The sequence below is a fragment of the Lontra canadensis genome, unplaced genomic scaffold (assembly GCF_010015895.1).
Source record: "Lontra canadensis isolate GAN:19392208 unplaced genomic scaffold, GSC_riverotter_1.0 scaffold64, whole genome shotgun sequence".
Taxonomy (NCBI): Eukaryota; Metazoa; Chordata; class Mammalia; order Carnivora; family Mustelidae; genus Lontra; species Lontra canadensis.
In genome coordinates this window covers 1829337-1847767 of record NW_022631058.1, presented here as the reverse complement: position 1 = coordinate 1847767, position 18431 = coordinate 1829337, and the positions used below count along the sequence as shown (strand labels likewise).

Sequence of the window (18431 nt, the reverse complement as noted above, 5' to 3'; positions counted from 1 at the left end):
ATCTAATAAGATCATAGCACAGGGCAGTATAGCTGCAGACAGAAAATTCTGCTTGCCAAATATATTTTCCTTTATAGCAAGTTTGTAAATTAATGTAGGGCATCGAGATACCATGGCTATATGCATGCATTTAGACAGAACTCTCTTCAGTTGACTACCTTAGCTTCTAGCCGCTAATTTCTCTGAGATGATGCTAAGCTTTAGTGCTTCCCACCTTCTCAGCGTGAAATGATAATTAATATGCCTTTACAGTGAAGGTGGTGTTCTACTTCCATTAATAACACCTATTATTCCAGGATGTTTTAATTTGGTTATAAAAATGGACTCTGGAGGTGGAGTTTGGCTTGGGAGCTTATTTTAAGAGCAAATGGTTTGTTTCTAATTTTTCATTAAAGAGAAAAGGAAGTTTTTTTTTTTTTTTAAAGAACATTTTGTATTACTTCAGAGTTATATAAACAGTGGGCCAAATTCCTAAAATATTGATATGATTTTGGATTTGTAAATTAGTTGGCCTTCTTCTCTGGTACCTCCACCAGAGTCCAGACCTCCCAGGGCTTCTCAGCTAGCTCAGGATTGGCAGAGTCCAGATCTCTGTCCCATCTCCTCCGTTAGGATCAGAGGGCATTTCTTTGACATTCCTTTTCACACGTAAACATTAAATTCTCTTTCCAGCCAACAGTTTTTACACGCTCCTGACTAAATTGAGTTTGATACTAAGAGGCAATGTTATCTTGATGGGCATTTTGCTTTCTTCTTGTAGATCTCCTGGAGGAGACCCACAGAAAAGATGAAGAAATGGAATCTCTGCAGGTAAATTCTCCAACAGAATTTTATCCTTGGGATAAAAACATTTGTTTTTACCCTGTTAGCCTTTATTGTTACCACATTCAGACCACTGACAAATGGAGTGAAAAACATGTCAGAATGTTAAAGCCCAAGTTAGAATTTGCTTCCTTTTAGAAGTGTGTGAGGATTTTTATAATCTCCTAAAGCAGGAGGCCAAGTCAGCCCCTGTGCTACTCTTGAAAGGAACCTTTATTCCTTGGTATAGCTTAATAGGAACCGCAGCATTAAGAAATGAAAGCAACATCTTTGCAAAGTCATTTCCCCAAAAAACAGGGCTGATGAATGAGGATGAATTCATGGAATCTGCATTTCAAGTGAAAGTCAAGAGAATTCTGGCTCCATGAATGTCATCTGCCGATGACCAACCAAGAATATTAACACATACATGGAGCTTAAGACTTTACCTTGTATGCCTCTTAATTCACTGTGGATTTATACATAGTTCTTGGACTGGAAAATTGTGTTTGAAAGATTACTCTAGAATTTTAATTGACAGTTCCATGGTATGAGCAAGTGATGTTAACTTGGCATCTGACAGTGGTAGTTCTCTCCTCCTTTTACATTGGGCTCACTTGCAGATGGGTAACTCAAGTGTCTATCTTTATTAAGGGAAACATAATCAGTTATACTCACATGACAGAACCAATTCACTTAACGTCACACTGGGGATTAAGAACAGTAAATACTTTGGACATTTAGAGTTCTTCCTGGGCGTAGAAGCTTCAAGGCAGGACTGGAGAGTGATATAATGAGCTGGCTTGAATGCTTTAGAGGTAGAGGTTTTGCTTCTGGCAAATGAAGGACGGGTCAAGCGAAGCCCAAAGAATGAGAGAAATGTTCTATAATTGGGATTCTTCTATTTAATGGTGTATTTGTTAAAAGAAAATTATATTATTGATCTAAAAATGAAGAAGAAGATAGTTCTATATCCCTAATAAAAGTGGCATGTATTGGCCAGAGTTCTGTACAGATTGGATTTATTTAATAGCTTGAGCTATAGTCAGGTTAAAAAGAAACAGCCCTGGTTGGTCCTCTCTGGGGCTAGGAAAAATCTCAAGTGTATAGTCACTGTGTCTATGTCTGAGAAATTAATATCAGAATCAGGAAAAGCAAAGCTTCCATGTATACCAAATGTATATATTGAAAAGGTAATAAAGTCTTTCAGAAGCACTTTGATTATGCATTATATTTGCCAGAATAACACATGTAAACAAATTTATTGAGTAGATAGTACATATATGGCCTTTTGAAATGACAGCACCAACCTTTTGGGTTTACTTCTCTCACAATACAAATGTTGGAACCAGTAATCCTGTTAAATTTAATAGCCTCTCTTGCTTCTCAAATATTTATTAAGAACTGGCAGCATTTCCTACCAAAATGTCCAGCGAGTGCAATAGAATGCACCAGCCAACTAACTGTGGGCACTGATAGATGTAGAGTATCCAGTATGATGTCCAACAGCAGGAAAGTTCAATGCTGGCACTTTGTATGACAATTAGTGCCTAATAGTCTGTTAAGAACAAAGAAACTGACACCTCTGAGAGTACACAAGAGTGCAGAGACACAGCACAGAAAACCTCTCATTTTAACACTGGAGGAAAATTCATTGAAAAGACCTATATTCCTGAATTTCTGTATTCATATTATAAATATCACAGGTGATAGTTTTGAGAAGACTATCAAAGTATTTAAGTTGAGGGGCTCCTGGGTGGCTCAATCATTAGGCGTTTGCCTTCAGCTCAGGGCATGATCTCGGGGTCCTGGCATCAAGCCCCGCGTCAGACTCCCTGCTCAGTGGGGGGACTGCTTCTCCGTCTCCCTCTGCCTGCTGCTCCCCTTGCTTGTGCTCTCTCTCTTTCCCTCTGTCAAATAAATAAAATCTTAAAAAAAAAAAAGGTATTTAGGTTGAAGTTCTACAATCACACAGTAGAACTTCAAGGAGTGAAAGACAAAAAACAGTTTTAAAAATATGATAGCAAAAGATTGGAAATTGATGACTTTGAATTTTAATACTGGCTCTGCTTCTGGGCAACTTTGAGTCCCTCAATTAACTTTGCTGTGCCTATTTTCTCATCTTAATATAAAATCATAAAACTAGTCTTCCAGAAGTGTTTAGTGTGGATTAGATTATCCTTAGAGGAAGAGCTAAATATTTAATTCCAATTTACAATGTTAACAAATCCCCATGTATCCAAATTGGAGTCAGTTTTATTTACTCATTATCATCATATAATTATGTATAACAGACATTCTGTATTTAATGTCATCCTCCTTGAGGATGGGGGTGTTTATCTCTATACCCTTTCCAGCTTTCTTCAAATAAAAGATGTTTCACATACTCATTGAACAAATACTGTTGAGCACCATTTCTGGGCAAGGCACTAACCGTACTGAGTGCTAGGGATACAAAGACAAGCTTCCTGCCCTGGGAAGGTATCTGTTATATAACAATAAATATTATTAGAGGGGATTAGATGTTAGAGGGGATGTTCAAGTCACTGTGGGAACATATAATAAGAAGACCTGCCTTTATTTGGTGGAGATATAAGATAAGTGGGTGGAAGCATAGGAGGTTGAAGGTGGTGGGTAGGGTCAGATGGGGTAGAGTGGCAAACCGAGTAGATTTCCCAAAGGAAGCCAATATTGAAATGATAACTAGGAGTTAACCCTGGCAAGTTTGGAGTAAAAATAAGTTGTAGGCAGTGTGAAGGAGACAGGAAGACCCTTACTCTTAGTATGTGGGAAACCAGTTAAGAGTTTGAAGCAAGAGTTTGAAGAATTAAGAATTTGAAGCAAGAGAACAATATGATCAAATCTTCATTTTTTAAAAAAAGGTTTTATTTATTTATTGGAGAGAGAGCGGTGGGGAGGGGTAGAGAGAGAGGGAGTGGCGGACTCCCCACTGAGCAGGGAGCCCGACACAGAAGCTTAACTGACTGAGCCACCCAGCTGCCTCAAATCTTCTTCTTTTTTTTTTTTTTTTTTAAATGGGTAACTAAAGTCCAAAATAACTGGGGGCAGGTAAGATTAAACCAGAGAGACCATTTAAGCAGATGTTTGTTGGAGTTTTGACAAGAGATGATAGTGACCTAGATTGGATGGTAGAGAGAGCATGAAGAGGAGTGTGTAGTTTCTTAATGTATTTTAAGATCTAAAATTCCATGGGACCTTGAGATTGGTTGTTAGGAAGTAAAATGGAAGGGGCTAAGAATGACTCCTGGATATCTTGATTGGGCCACTTCATGGATGGTTGTGCTAGTCAGTGAGAGAAAAGGAAGCTGATTAGTTCAACTTTTAATATTTTCAATTTGGGTACCTTGAAACATCCAGGTGGCAGTGTCAGGAGGGGGTTCCTACATGAGTCTAGAGCTCAGAAGGTGTGTGAATTGGACATGCAGATTTTGTTGTCAGCAGATTGGTCTCCATATCTTATAGATGATACTAAAAGTCATAGGAGTGCGATGCCTGGCTGACTCGGTAGATGGAGAGAGAGTGCAACTCTTGATCTTGAGGTCTTGAATTTGAGCCCCATGTTGGGTGTATAGCTTACCTTGGGGGGGAAAAAAAAATCATAGGAGCAGTGAGGATGCCCCAGGGGAAGTATGTAAAATAAAGGAGAAGAAAACAGGCCAGAACCATAGGGAACACTCACATTTAAGTTTTAAGCTAAGGATGAAAATCTTGCAAAGCAGTCTAAGACATAGAGAAAATAACTTCAGGAGGGCATACTATCATGAAGTGTAGCAAAGCATATTTCAAGGGAAAAATAATAAAACTGAGTAAATAAATCCTTGAATCCCCCTAGCGAAGGGGCTTAAGTTTTAAAATTAAAATTTACCATACAGTAAGTGGTAATTTCCTATCATACCCATGCAGTCACTCTTGTCTTTCATGTTCCCAAATATCTGCTATTTAGCACAGTGCCTCCCCATAGTTAGGGGCTCAGTAAATTTTTGTTGATCAAATAAACAAATGAATACTACCTACCAGACTCTGATTCAGCACCTGTTTCTGGTCTTCAGAAGGTCTGCCCATTAAAAAACAAAAACCATCCTTGTCCTACATGTCATTTTCTGTTTAAAAACATTTGGAGGCGAGGGCTCCTAGGCTCTAGCATTCCTGTGTATACACATACACACACACCCGCTTTCACTCTCCCTCCTTTTCTCTATCCTGCTCTATTCCCCCTCCTTCTTTGAATGTAGTATTGAACCAAAAGGTCAGTAAGTAAGTAATTTGGCACGAGTTGTAGTAATCAGTGGCAAAGGAAGAGGATATAATGGTGAGGGAGGCAGGCAGCAGCGAGGAGAATATTTTCAATCTTAAGAGGAATCACAAAGAGTGGAGACAAACATATTTGACAGTGATTTCTATAATACAGTTGGTAATTACCAAAATTATTCACTGGAGTTTATTATTTTCCCTGTGTATGTGTGTGTGTGTGTAAGACATTCATTTGCAGTTACATTGTACACTGTTCTTAAAAACAGTGTATTGTCTTTGACTCCAAATGTGTGGCACCACACCAGAGTCCTGTTTGCATAAGGGTTTGAGGTACATTGAAACAAACAAATCCCTTCTCTATTAAGCCGCTCTGAGATCAGCTGAAACATTTTAAATAGACACAAAAGGTAATCCATTTTCCTCAGTTTAGTTGAAAAATATTCAGTGACTGTCATTTTTCTTGTGATGACTGTTAATGGTAGGTGCTGCTATTGCTTTTTGTTTTCATTTTTTAAAGTACCAACCTACCTCGTTCACCTTCCATCAGTTTCTTGCTTTGTGAACCCCAGAATGCAAATCACACCACAAGAGTATCATGCCTAGTCACAAAAAGCTGCAAATTACTACCTAGGACAGTCACTAAGCAAACTATCTGGAAAGCACTTATGCCCCTCCCCCCTTTCCTGACTTAGAGTCATCTCACTTCATTTTATTTCAAATAAGATAAAAATAGATGATTATGAACATGATTTTCCTATTCACTTTCCTGTTTTACTAAGTCATATTCAGGTCTTTTATTTTTTTTAAGATTTTATTTATTTGAAAAACAGAAATCACAGGTAGGCAGAAAGGCAGGCAGAGAGAAAAGGGGAAGCAGGCTCCCTGCTGAGCAGAGGGCCAGATTCGGGTCGATCCCAGGACCCTGAGAACATGACCTGAGCCGAAGGCAGAGGCTTAACCCACTGAGCCACCCAGGAGCCCCCATATTCAGGTCATCTTAAAGCAACATCCGTATCTATAAGTTGGAGACAGTAATAATACTTCATAGAACTATTAAGAGGATTAATTGGGATAAGAAATACATAAACAAACCTTGGTGCCTGGCAGGTCTTCCATAAATATTAATTCCACACACTATGTGTTTGTATCTCCTGCATACCAGACATGGCACCGCATACTGGGACAAAGTGGTAAATGTCCCTGTGCCCTCCCAGAGTCATCCTCTCCCTCTGTCCGACCCTCCTTGCTCTTTCCATGGGCAACCATAATTTTAAATTCAGATTTTAGTTAGATTATGCTAATGGAAGTGTTACGTCTTTGGATAGCTACTAAATATAATGAAACAGTGGAAAAAGTTACATTGTGGCAATAATGAAATTGATTATATGATTGAATTTGAACATCAATCTCATTATTTAAGAGGGAAAAGGAAACGTTTTAGTTGTAGGATTTGCAAATGTCACCAGTATTTCTGGACACTTTCTTTAGTATCACTATTTTCATTAGAAATGAACTGAATCTTTCATTTAATTAAAAACATTGGGTTTATGGGTTGTTTTTTTTTAAGTAATGTACATTTTTTTTTTGAGACATTCCAGAAGCTACATATGCCGTTGAAGGATATTAAAGTGGCATCACTGACATACTGTTTTTCAGATGACCCATAATTATATTTAATTTCTCTCCCAGGTAGTTAAAAATAGCCTGGAACCTTCCATTTGAAGGACTTGATTTATTTTTTAGAAATGTTTTGGAGAGGAGGGATGGGTGTTTGATTTTGTTTTTGTCACCTCAGTAGTGCTCAGGCAAAAGCATTTGAAATGAGCGGAAGGAGAAGATAATCTTTTCCTCAGCCATTACTTCATTTCAGCTACTTATGGAGTAAACTATGACAGCATGGTGTTTGAAGGAAAAATAGAAATTTCTTAGTTCTTGTGGAAATCTAATAAATATTAATATAGGGGTATTATACTATGAAAAAAAGTTCCAGTGTAGACTTGGCAGATCCATTGTTGGAAATAAACTGGGCAAGAAGAACACCAAAGACAAAAAGCTGGTGTGGGTAAAAAAATTGCCCTGGTTGAGGCTAGCAGGATCATGCATCAGCATCTCAGTAGTCCCCGTAGATGGCCAGTCCTCTGGCTCTACAACCATGTGGTAAGCTGAGCTAATGACAGACCAACTGGATAATTTCTGTAATTTTGCTGTCAGTCATTTCTTCTTCTTCTGAATGTACAGTGCCCAGAGCCTGTATTTTCAAACCACCCAGTGTTTTGGGGATTTTAGAGATTATGGGTACAAATACAGAGATGGGGCTGTGAAGAATCCCTGAGTTAGTTTAGAAAGGAAAGTAAGGGGGAAGTCGGATGCTCTCTGCTCACACTGGTTCTCTAGAAGAACTGAAGGATTCATTTAAGCAATTCTAAATTGCCCCAGAAATTCTGATTTGCTTGGGAGGTACTAAAGTACATTTTTAGAAGTCCCAATTTGAATAAATTGAAAACTTATGGTTGATTGTTTATTAAACTAGTAGATTGTTTATTAAACAATCAACTTATGGTTGATTGTTTATTAAACTAGTATCCTGCTCCTCCTTACGGTGACCCATGAAAGTTAAAATACAACTTCCATAGCTCTAGAAATCAAACGTATGGACATACATATTCTTCCCAAGATGCAAGAATGTAGGCAAATCATTTTGTCTCTCTTTCTTTTTCTGATATATGATATAAAAAAAAAAAAACTGTTGTAAGCAATGACATAAACCAAGCAAAACATGGGTGCGTCTGGGGGATGGAGGATTGGGCAACACTGCCACTGTGAGGACTAGCTGACTTAATGGCGCATTAAAATCTCTTATTTTCTCAAAAAGTAAAGAAGCTTACCAAGCTTAAATTCGGTATGAGGTTTCCACAGAGATAAAATGTTAACAGTCTGTATTAGGGTCAAGCCAGGTCTTAGCCAATTAGATTTGCACACTTCCATTTACTATGTCAAGAGGCCTCAGGAGAACAGGGAACCAAGCTCAGTAAAATCAATTCCACTTGAAATTTTAATGGCCATTAAATTTTATCACTCTATTTTACCTAAAATTGGTAACTTAATTTTAGTTCCAAATTTATGGCAATAAAACTGGAAAGTAAGAGTCCCTGAAAGTGAAGTAAGTAGTCTATGTCCGATGTATGGATGTTGAGTGACTAGATCATTTTCTTTGGAGAATAAGAGAAATATGAAAATATGTCTGGTTCTGTTTATCCAAAGAGATGCAAAGCATTGAGTCTTCAGGATTCAGGAGTCCCCTTTGAGTCAAGGGTCTACAAGAGCTTCTAAAAAAAAAAAAAATAGACACCCTTTGGAAACATTTTTAAAATGCAAATATAAAGTATAATTTTTGAGTTCAAGTGCCCAAATTTTTACTCTGTGACAAAGTTTTCTAAAAACTTGGTAAAGTTAAATGAGCCAAGTGTGTCTTACAAATTTCGTAAATTTTCCCACAAGGGGGGGAATTTATTTCATGTGTCTCCATATACCAACCCCTTTGGAGCTGACTCCATGAAAAGTAACACTTCCAGAAAATAACCCTTAGTGCCTTTGTCAGAGTCTGAATTCTGGGCCCCATGAGCACTGGCGCTGATGAAAGAACAGCTTATGTTTTCTCAGGAAAAATGAAAACCACCTAAGCATGTTATGATGTTTTGCAATGTTGAGTTTGTCTGGGAGTTTTTGCCACGTTTCGAGAGTCAACTGTCACCTCACAATCTGGGGCAGTTTCATTTGGGTTGCAATTTAAATAATCACTTCAAGACCACTCTCCTTTATGTGTATCTGCTTATTCTTCTCAGTCACGCCACTGGATAGGCCTCAGACTTTGGATAAAGAATCATGTGTCCTCCATTTGAGCTGCTGTAACAAAACTACCATTGACTGAGTAGCTTAAACGAGAAACATGTATTTCTCCTAGTTCTGGAGGTCAAGAAGTCTTAAGATCAAGGCAGATTCAGTACCTGCCTTTAGTATCTGGCCCACTTCCAGGGTCATAACAGGAGAAAAGCAGATAGAACATTCTTGAATCTTTTCTAAGGGCACCATCCTATTCATGACAGATCTACCCTCATGACCAGTCACCTGATAAAGGCCCCATCTCCTGATGTCACTTTGGGGATTAGGATTTCAACCTGTGAATTTTGAAGGGAGGGACACAAACATTTGTAGCTGGTTCAGCCAGCAGCTTCATGGGCTAGTACGTAGACAAGAATCTCCCAGTCTTCTGTACTCTTGTACTTAAATGCCTCCAGAGGTTATGGAGAAAAGAACTTCCACACTTTTTTTGTTTGTTTGTTTCTTTGGGTTCTTGGCCTTTCCTTTGAATTCCTTTCATCTTTCTTTTTTTCCCCCCTAGGAGAATGATTTTTTAAAAGACATATTAAGTATTTAGTGTGGTAAAATACTAACTCACCCCTTATCTTCACAAGAAAAAGACTATAAGAAGCTAAATGATTTGTTGAAAGTGCACTAAATAAATCAGGCAATACTGGGGACTAATATTAGTGAAAGTCCTCACTGCTTTTCTATTAACTTTAAAACTATTACAAACCCTTAGGCTTTAGGCTTTCGTATACATGGCAACTGGTGTGTGTGTGTGTGTGTGTGTGTGTGTGTGTGTGTGTGTGCATGAGAGAGAGAGAGTGTGTGTACATGTGTGTTCTTGGCTGTTGGCATGTGGGGAAAATTTTAATTTCTGGTGCAAGATTATGAACAATCCAGTAATCTCAAATACTTCTATGAAGGAGAAGGGCTCATTTTCCTTTTTCCGTTCTACACCTTTTCTTTTTGCTTATTCATCATGTTTTAAATAAACAGACCAAAGAAATTTGTTATTAAAGCCCTCCTTGGGCTTCTTCAATTTCAGTTTTAAACCAGGTTCAAAATATTCTGGCAAAAATTAAAGGCAACATTGAAAACATTTGCATAAATTTTAAATTGTGTAACAAGTGATAAACCTAAAATGAGCTGAAGGAATGAGTAATAAGCATCTCCTCATATCTTTGTCTTTTTATCATAATCAGTGATGATATGGGTTTTTAAAAATTGATTCTGAAGTGTATTCCCTTTCTAGAGTATCTGCATTCCACTTTGTCTTCTAAATGTAATTTGTTAGAAGTTTAATGTTTACTTTTAAAAGTGTGCAGGCTTATTAGCATACTAATAAATAACATTTAATGTCTATTAACAGTACTTCTATATTTGCTCTTAAAATGGAATAGAAAAATTTTACTTACAAGAGATTCCATGCCTTTACTACATTCTGGGTGTAATTGAAATCCCTAGTTCTCATTTCACTGTTAGAAAAGAACTAATAAATTTGTCACCAGTAAAACAGGAGTGGGGAGAGAGGGGACATTTATGAGCTCAGTAATGAATCTAACTCGCAAAGCCAGACCTGAAAGACTTGGGAGACCCGCACAATAGAGGTGCCAGTTTGCTGTATAGCATCACAGCTAATTAAGTTTAGATCTTTGCTTTTCTTTATCCTTTTCTTTGAGATTTTCCCGGTGGTATTGGCTCTGTGTGATTCAGCTGGCCTAACGTGAGACTCAGAAGTCAGAAGCAGTCACAGCTTACTTAAGAAAGGCATATGGCAAAAATATAATCCCTTTGATTATATGGTAAATAACTATAAGAATGGGTACAAATAATGGTTTTTATTTGAACGTGAAATTTTATTGCGATATAGTATGTGTTTTGTTACACCGTCACCTGGCATCTGTTAAAAATAAGGTTCTGGAATGCTGTTCTGGCATGTGTAATTTTGAGAAAGAGGCTCTGAATTGGTGTTCCAGGGTAAGCCCTAACTTCCATCGCACACAAAATATAGCCCTAGTGGTAATAAAAAGGTATCATCTATATAGATAAATATATAAATATATACAGGGTTTGTGTTTTTTTAACGTAGATTTTGATTTTGAGAGAATAAACTCCTTTAAATCACATGGACCTGGATTATAGTCTAAGCTCAATCACAATGTGGAATTCAATATGTTTACTATCTTTGAGTCTATTTCTAGGACTATAAAATGAATGAAATTAATGATATTCACCTATTGAGAGTTTGGGAGAGCATTAAATGAAAACATATTTTCAGCAAATAATAAGCTTTTAATAAATAGTGTTGAGTTTATGGTACTGGAACTTTAAAAGGGTGTTTTTGTTAACAGCCACAGCACACATACCATTGTCCCTTTTACTCCTGAAATTAAGTAAACCCTTTCCTGTCCCAGAACCGTTGCATTTGGTACTTCCTCTCTCTGTAATGCTTTTCCCTTAGCTCTTCCAGTGATGGCTCATTTTCATCCTTTGAGTTTCAGCTCAAATGTCACCTCTTTGTGGGAACTTAACCTGACCAACCTGTTTAAAGTAAATCTTTGCCCTCAGCACCCCCATCACAGTTTTTGAGTATCTTATTTATGTGTCTTCTCCTTTGGCATGTAAAGTCCATAAAAGCAGAGAGACCTTATCTTCCTTGTTGATAACTGTGTACACAACACTCAGCAAAGTGTCTGCCTCAATAAATGTGAATGAATGAATGAATGAATTAAATGAATAAGTCAATGGAAGAGAGGGAGGAGAGACATTGGAAGGAAAGAAAAAGAAATAATGGATAAAAGGAACAAAGGACAAAAAGAAGAAACTTTTATGGTCTGAGGAATGATTTATATTCAGGACATATGTATTTATGCATATACAGCTTTTTGATGTTATTTTAAAGTTTAAAAGTCAAGTAAAAATTTTCCTGTTCCAGTTATCTTTCCTTGCCCCTGGTCAGTGTGTTTCACCTTATCTTCTCCTTCCACAATCTGACAGGGGTTGTTTTGCTATAGGGTGACCTCCCTCTGTGAGGCAGGAAGTAATTCCTATAGGACATCAACACTTTAGAACAGAGGGTTGCCAAGCTTTCTGTAAAGGGCCAGAGTCTAAATATTTTCAATTTTACAGGCTATATGCTGTCTCCCAATGACTCACCTCTGCCATTACAGAATGAAAGCAGCCATAGACAATATGTAAGGAAATGAGTGGGCTGTGTTCCAATAAAAATTGTTTAGGGAAACTGAAATTTGAATTCCATGTAATTTTCACATGTCATAAAATATTATTCTTACTTTGATTTTTCTTTATCCAAATAAAAGTGTAAAAACCATTTTTAGCTCATGAGCCTATAAAAACAAGGGGCAGGTTCGAATGGCTTCATGTCCTATTTTGCTGACCCCTGCCTTAGAATGAACTAGTTCAATGGTTTCCCCTCCCATGATTGTTTGCCTTTGAAAAGATGAACTAGAGTGGGGGGAGGCAAAGAATTCATTTCTATTGGTAGGATTTTTAATAATTTTGCAAATGGAAGGAAACATAATTTTGACTAATCAGACCTTCTGAACTCCTAAAAGCACATTATATCAGTGCTGCATTATCCACAAGTAGGGTTGTGAGTGTTAAAAGAAGCTTTCATGACTGGCTAAAACTGCCCAGGTGCATCCATTAGCAAGCTCTCACCTTATTTATTCCTTCATATCATAGACTTTGGAATTTATGGTTAGGTTCTTCTAAGGATATTTTAAAGTAAGAAGTTTGAGGATACTTTAGTTCTATAATCCTGAAAAATTTTAGCTCTATAATCCTGAAGAATCAAATGCTTTAAATTTCAAGTAATAATTTCCCTAAAGTCTGTGTATTTAAGTTGGGTAAGGAATTATTTGGGGAAAACATTTTAAGAGCACAGTGTGATATCATTTTCTAAATGCAGAAATTAAAAATTTAGTAGAAATTATTATAGTCCTATTAGTATTGTTTTTATAGCTCTATTTATAGTGCTTTCAAATATTTTAAGATAATAGAGCTTTCCAACTTTTTTCTTTACTCACATCTCTCTTAAACAGCCAAAGCAACTGTTTAAAATTCCACGTTGGGAAGATGCTAGTCAGACTGCAATGAAAAATCAGAAGGAAGTTCAATTTGAAGAAAAAGCAGTTAAGTATTTCATAGGAAGGAATATTTAGGATATTTGAAATGGAATAGTCAAAACACATCTACTTTATTTTAGGACGTGTAGGATAATTCAGCTTTCAGGTATGTATCTCAGCAGTATAAGTAGAAACTAAGTTATTGGGGGCTTTTCCATGGTTTTCTTGGATACTGAGAATAGTGTACCATTGACGGTCTGAGTACCGATAATCTAAGGTTAGTTTTAAATCCTTGAATTATCTGTCCCCTACGTAACCTGTGCTTGTATGTCGGGAAGTGGAGATTAATAATAGTTTTAATCTTAGTCAAACTGAAGAGGAGGCAAGAAAAACCTAACTTGTGTCAGCCAAATATATTATTTTAAGGCCTTCTGCTTATGTCTGGATATCCTTATCAACAGTCTATCTCTTTAGTATAGAACAGTGGGAGGCAACTCTACAGAAGCCCTCAGAAAGAATATGGGAATGAGGATGAGAGAACCCCTCATACTTGTTCCTTGTCCTTTAATTCCTGAAAACACTTGAGTAAAATAACTGCACGTAAATTGAGATGTGAGTTATTGGAATTGCTCAAAGGTAAGCAATTTAATTCCCAAAGTGGACTGTTTGCTCATACCATTTAATGGCTTAGCTTGTGATATGCATGATAGTCAGCAGCCAAGTGCTCGATTCATGTATTCAGGAAGAAGGAGCTTGGGGCAGTGGGTTCCATGGTTAAGTGGGTTTCTCTGTGAACACTCTCCACCTGGAGTCTGGAAGATGTGTGTCCTTGAGGGATTCAGAGGAGATGTCAGCCTCAGGGAGTCTCATTAGGCCAGCTGTGTCTGGTGACAGTCAGATACACACCCTCAAAAAAAAATACCCAATTGTTTTCCACAAGTTCTTCATGACACAAACCTCCTCATAAATTACACCATAATCACTACTGCACTGTAATTTGCATATGAGTTCAGAGCATATTCAGCTGATATATGACTACCTCACCACTGGAGACATATACTTTATTTTTTTAAATGTAAATCCTTGGGGGAGAAATATGGTGTGTTGGCTTCTGGGTTGCTGGCTTTCTCCCTCTACTATTCAGCTACTGTGCCTACATCTCTTTCGGGGGACCGTCAGTCTTTGCAATTACGTTGGTTGTCATTTGCATTGCCCCTAACCACCATCATAACCGGTATGTATCTGCAAATAATTTTTAGTTTTCCCCAGTCCAGATGTCATTCACTGAACTCTTATTACTTGTTACCAACAGGTTTTCTGTGGAATTGTGCAGTTCTGGGAGAAAGAATGTTCTATATCTTTTGCCCTTCATTTGTTTGTAGTCTTATCCTCTAGGTACCTGTGTACCACATTACATTGTGCATTAACGAAGAATCCTAATGTGATTCTTCATTTTAAAGGAAAAAAAAAAAAGAAACCTCATTGCTTTCCTCCGTGATCTGAAACGTAAAGGGTAGATGTGAGACTTCTTTGATTTTAATTTTGTGCAGTTGACTGGAAGCATTTGTAGGGATTTCAAGCAAAACCCTACTTCGCCTCTCGGGCTGCATTTTCCAGCGTGAAATCTGTTGGAACCAACCAATGGAGCCCCATTTCCCTTTCTCTTCATCTTCCTTGCCCCATTCCCACCCCAACAAACACATGCACGCATCCCTTTCCCAATTCGGGACAAGTGCAATCTCAGACTTCTCTGAACAAGGTCAAACAGTGACACAAGCATTGTCAGAGTAGAAGGGATGGTGATCGCCTCATAAGAAGACTGTAAACCCAAAATGCCACCTGCCAATGTTGCTGAGGAACCCTACAGAAGAACAGCGGGCTGTCTGAAGTCTGATCATGACAGTGGTAGTGGATAAACAAACAGATCAGAAAAGTGGAGCACATGTTTTGATTCCCTTCTTAAATCCTGCTTCTGATTCTATCAGGTATTTGCCACACCCTGAGTGAAAAGCAGGTAACACGAGTGTTACTGGGTATTCCCCTTAGGCTAGGAAATGATACATCCCTTTAAACTGGCTTTTTTGATAAGTCAAAGTGTTGGGCAGTGGTGGGGTTGGGGACTGGCGGGGGCGGGGAGGGTTATTGATGACTTTGTTTTTGTTTTTGTTTTATTATGCCAGCATGTAGTACATCATAAGTTTTTGTTGTAGCGTTCAACAATTCATCAGTTGCCTATAACACCCAGTACTCATCCCAACACTTGCCCTCCTTAATACCCATCATCTGGTCACCCCCATCTCCCGGTCACCCCATCTCCCCACCCTCCTACCTTCTGTAACCCTCAGTTTGTTTCCCCGAGTCCAGAGTCTTGCATGGTTTATCTCCCTCTCTGATTTCTTCCCATTCAGTTTTGTTATTAACAACTTTCTAGACAAAATCTTGATGCCTTGCTGCGGTTTTCTTTTCAGTATTTCTGTGCTGGTATTTTGGATCCTGGAGTGGCTTATTTGAAAAGGACACTTAAGCAGCTAGTGAAATGAATGAACAAGGACAGAGTATAGGAATCCAGTGACGGGTAAAGCAAACTCTGGTTGGTTGGGAAACCACTGCATGGTGTTCACATGCCACTTGTTCTGAAGTTTGTCTTGAGAGTAATTTCGTTTCATTTATAATAGACAACGTACAGTTTTACATATAGATCATTGACTCATTTGCTATATTCAAAGTAACGTACAGTTTTACATATAGATCATTGACTCATTTGCTATATTCAAAGTCTGAGGCTATATTTTAAAACTTTTTTGGTTTTGCAACATTAAGGTTGGTGCAGTTTTTAGCTCTTTGTTTTAATTTATTTTAAATTACTATGTGAAACACTCATTTTTTTCTGATGACTAATAAAGGCCATTTCCTTTTCTTTCATTTTAATATCTTGAATTTTGGAAAAGAATATATTTGGAATTATTTTGAGCTCTTTTAGTTATTAAAAGATGGTGGACAGTGTGTTAAATGTGACAGATTGTCATGTGGAAATTCATAGAGAAAAAATGCACATATTTGTATTTTGTTTTATGTCATTTATATAGAAGTAGCAAGTAAAGTGTGAATACTGATTAAGCAGTGTTAACATTGACCAGAAAAATGCCACACAGTGGTATCTCTGGATGAAGCTGAGGGGATTTTTCTTTCAGAAGAGAGGCCTTTTGCTTTTGGAACAGTAGTAGAAGGAGTCCCCATTGTGGGTCTTTGTTTTTGAAAATTATTGGTCCATCATGGTCTTTCAGTTCCAGAGAAGCTTTCAGAATTATTCTATACTCCTAAAGATCCTTAGACTTAGAAGAGTGAGAAACTTTTGTTATATTCTTATACCAGTATTGTGCATTTTCATATGTCAATGGATATATGTAAAGCATTCCTGGAAAATGCTGCATTATTGTGCTAAAGTCACTAGGCCAGTTCAACTACACTTAACCAGAGGCAAAACTCTGATTATTTAGAACTACAAGGCCTCTAATTCATTTCTTAGAGGGATGGATGAATCAATATGTTTTATTGATTGGCGTGGCTAAATCAAACTGCTAATAATCAGGGATTCAGATGCCAGTGATCCATATAGCACTCATTTCCTACCTTAGCCTACAAATATTTGCCCGTCTCCAGTGATGCTAATGAATTTGCTTCAGATCAGTCATAAATTCCAATGTACAACCAGGTAGAAAAGGCATATATACAGCTCAAAGCAGATTGCTAACGTGATCATAAAAAGTTATAACACATCTTTTTATAGTACATATTCTGTAGACCTCTTCCAAAATATACCTCTCCCTTCTTGCTCTGCCAAGCCCAGAATGAATTACAGTGTGTTGTCTAGCAGCATTATTGACACTCAGAAATTGTATGTAATGCTCACATTATGAAGAATAGATAGCACTTTACACTGGAACTCAATGGCTATGCAGTGACTACATGGATAATTTTTAGAGTAAACTTTAAATAATTTTTGCCATTTTAGGTGTGTCTTAGATTATTCCCCTCTTTAGATAGAATGAAAGAATACCAAAAAAAAAAAAAGGTTCCCCCCCCAAGAACTTTCTTCTTCAAAACATTGAAGACATTTTTCCTTCGATTCTTGTTTTAACCTTCCGTTCCCAATTATTTCTTTCTTTGTTATTGGTGTCATTTATCCAGAAATACTTCATATAGGAGAAATCAGTAGATTCAGCTTAATAAAATAATTTATTTGTATAATGCTCTTACATCTTATTTCAAGTGTTTTTGTTGGGGGTAGAAGGATGTGAAGACCTCTGAGAGTCTACAGTTCTCCTAAAAGTGTATGCAGAATTATGTGTATGTTGTGGGATAATGTACATTTTCCTGGGGAGAAGATCAAGTTTCATTAGACTCTCAAAGTCCCTGACTACAAAATAAGAATGATGTATAAAATGAAAATTGGAGATTAGACAACAAAACACTGTGCATTTCTGGTTGAGTAGGAGCGGTGAAAAAGAACAGAATTTAATGTGCTGTACTTAGATGTTCATTCTAGGACATATACTGACATTTGTTTTGTGGGCTGTATCAATGCCACAGTATTGGCTTAAGTTACCTCTGTTTTAATAAGAAGAACCAGAAAGGAAGTGTGGATGTATTTTGTTTGAGAAAAAATATTTGCAGTAGCCTAATTCTTTTATATACAGAATTATAATCTTATCTGCCAAAAAAGAAGTCGGCCATTTCCATTTTCAAAACATTTCTTAACTTTTAAAAGCAAGTCAGTAAGTCCATAAAGACTAGGAGTGGTTTCTTTTTATTGATAGCCTACAATTAAGACCAAACAACTGTACAGTTTAGACAAACCTCACTAATTGGCAGTGATGGCTGGTATTCGATTAGCTGCTGTTGATTGGCAAATGGAATTATTGAAATTCAGGTTAATGAACTGAATTGTCTATTGCCCTAATTTTCTCATTTTGGTAACATATTACATTTTTCGTAGAAAACTCAGTACCAATTTGGAATGAAGTAGATTATAGATGAAGAGACATAAGTAGGGGCGCCTGGGTGGCTCAGTGGGTTAAGCCTCTGCCTTTGGCCCAGGTCATGATCTCAGGGTCCTGGGATTGAGCTCTGCATCAGGCTCTCTGCTCAGTGGGGAGCCTGCTTCCTCCTCTCTCTCTCTCTCTCACTGCCTACCTCTCTGCCTACTTGTGATCTCTCTCTCTGTGTCAAATAAATAAATAAAATCTTTTTTTTTTTAAAGATTTTATTTATTTATTTGACAGACAGAGATCACAAGTAGGCAGAGAGGCAGGCAGAGAGAGAGGAAGGGAAGCAGGCTCCCTGCTGAGCAGAGAGCCCAATGCGGGACTCGATCCCAGGACCCTGAGATCATGACCCGAGCCGAAG

General features: G+C 37.6%; 1 protein-coding gene across 9 annotated transcripts in view; it reads left to right on the top strand.

The window, feature by feature from the left end:
• Nucleotides 1-18431, top strand: part of CEP128 (centrosomal protein 128) — a 391529-nt gene that overhangs the window by 317799 nt on the left and 55299 nt on the right. For 5 of the 9 annotated variants that reach the window (XM_032878540.1, XM_032878542.1, XM_032878539.1 and 2 more), the window contains 2 exons: nt 761-810; nt 13002-13091. In XM_032878540.1, the coding sequence (XP_032734431.1) occupies nt 761-810; nt 13002-13091 (140 nt within the window). Of the gene's footprint in view, nt 1-760; nt 811-13001; nt 13093-18431 lie in introns of all 9 variants that reach the window. The other 4 variants (XM_032878545.1, XM_032878546.1, XM_032878541.1 and 1 more) reach the window with 2 other exon arrangements.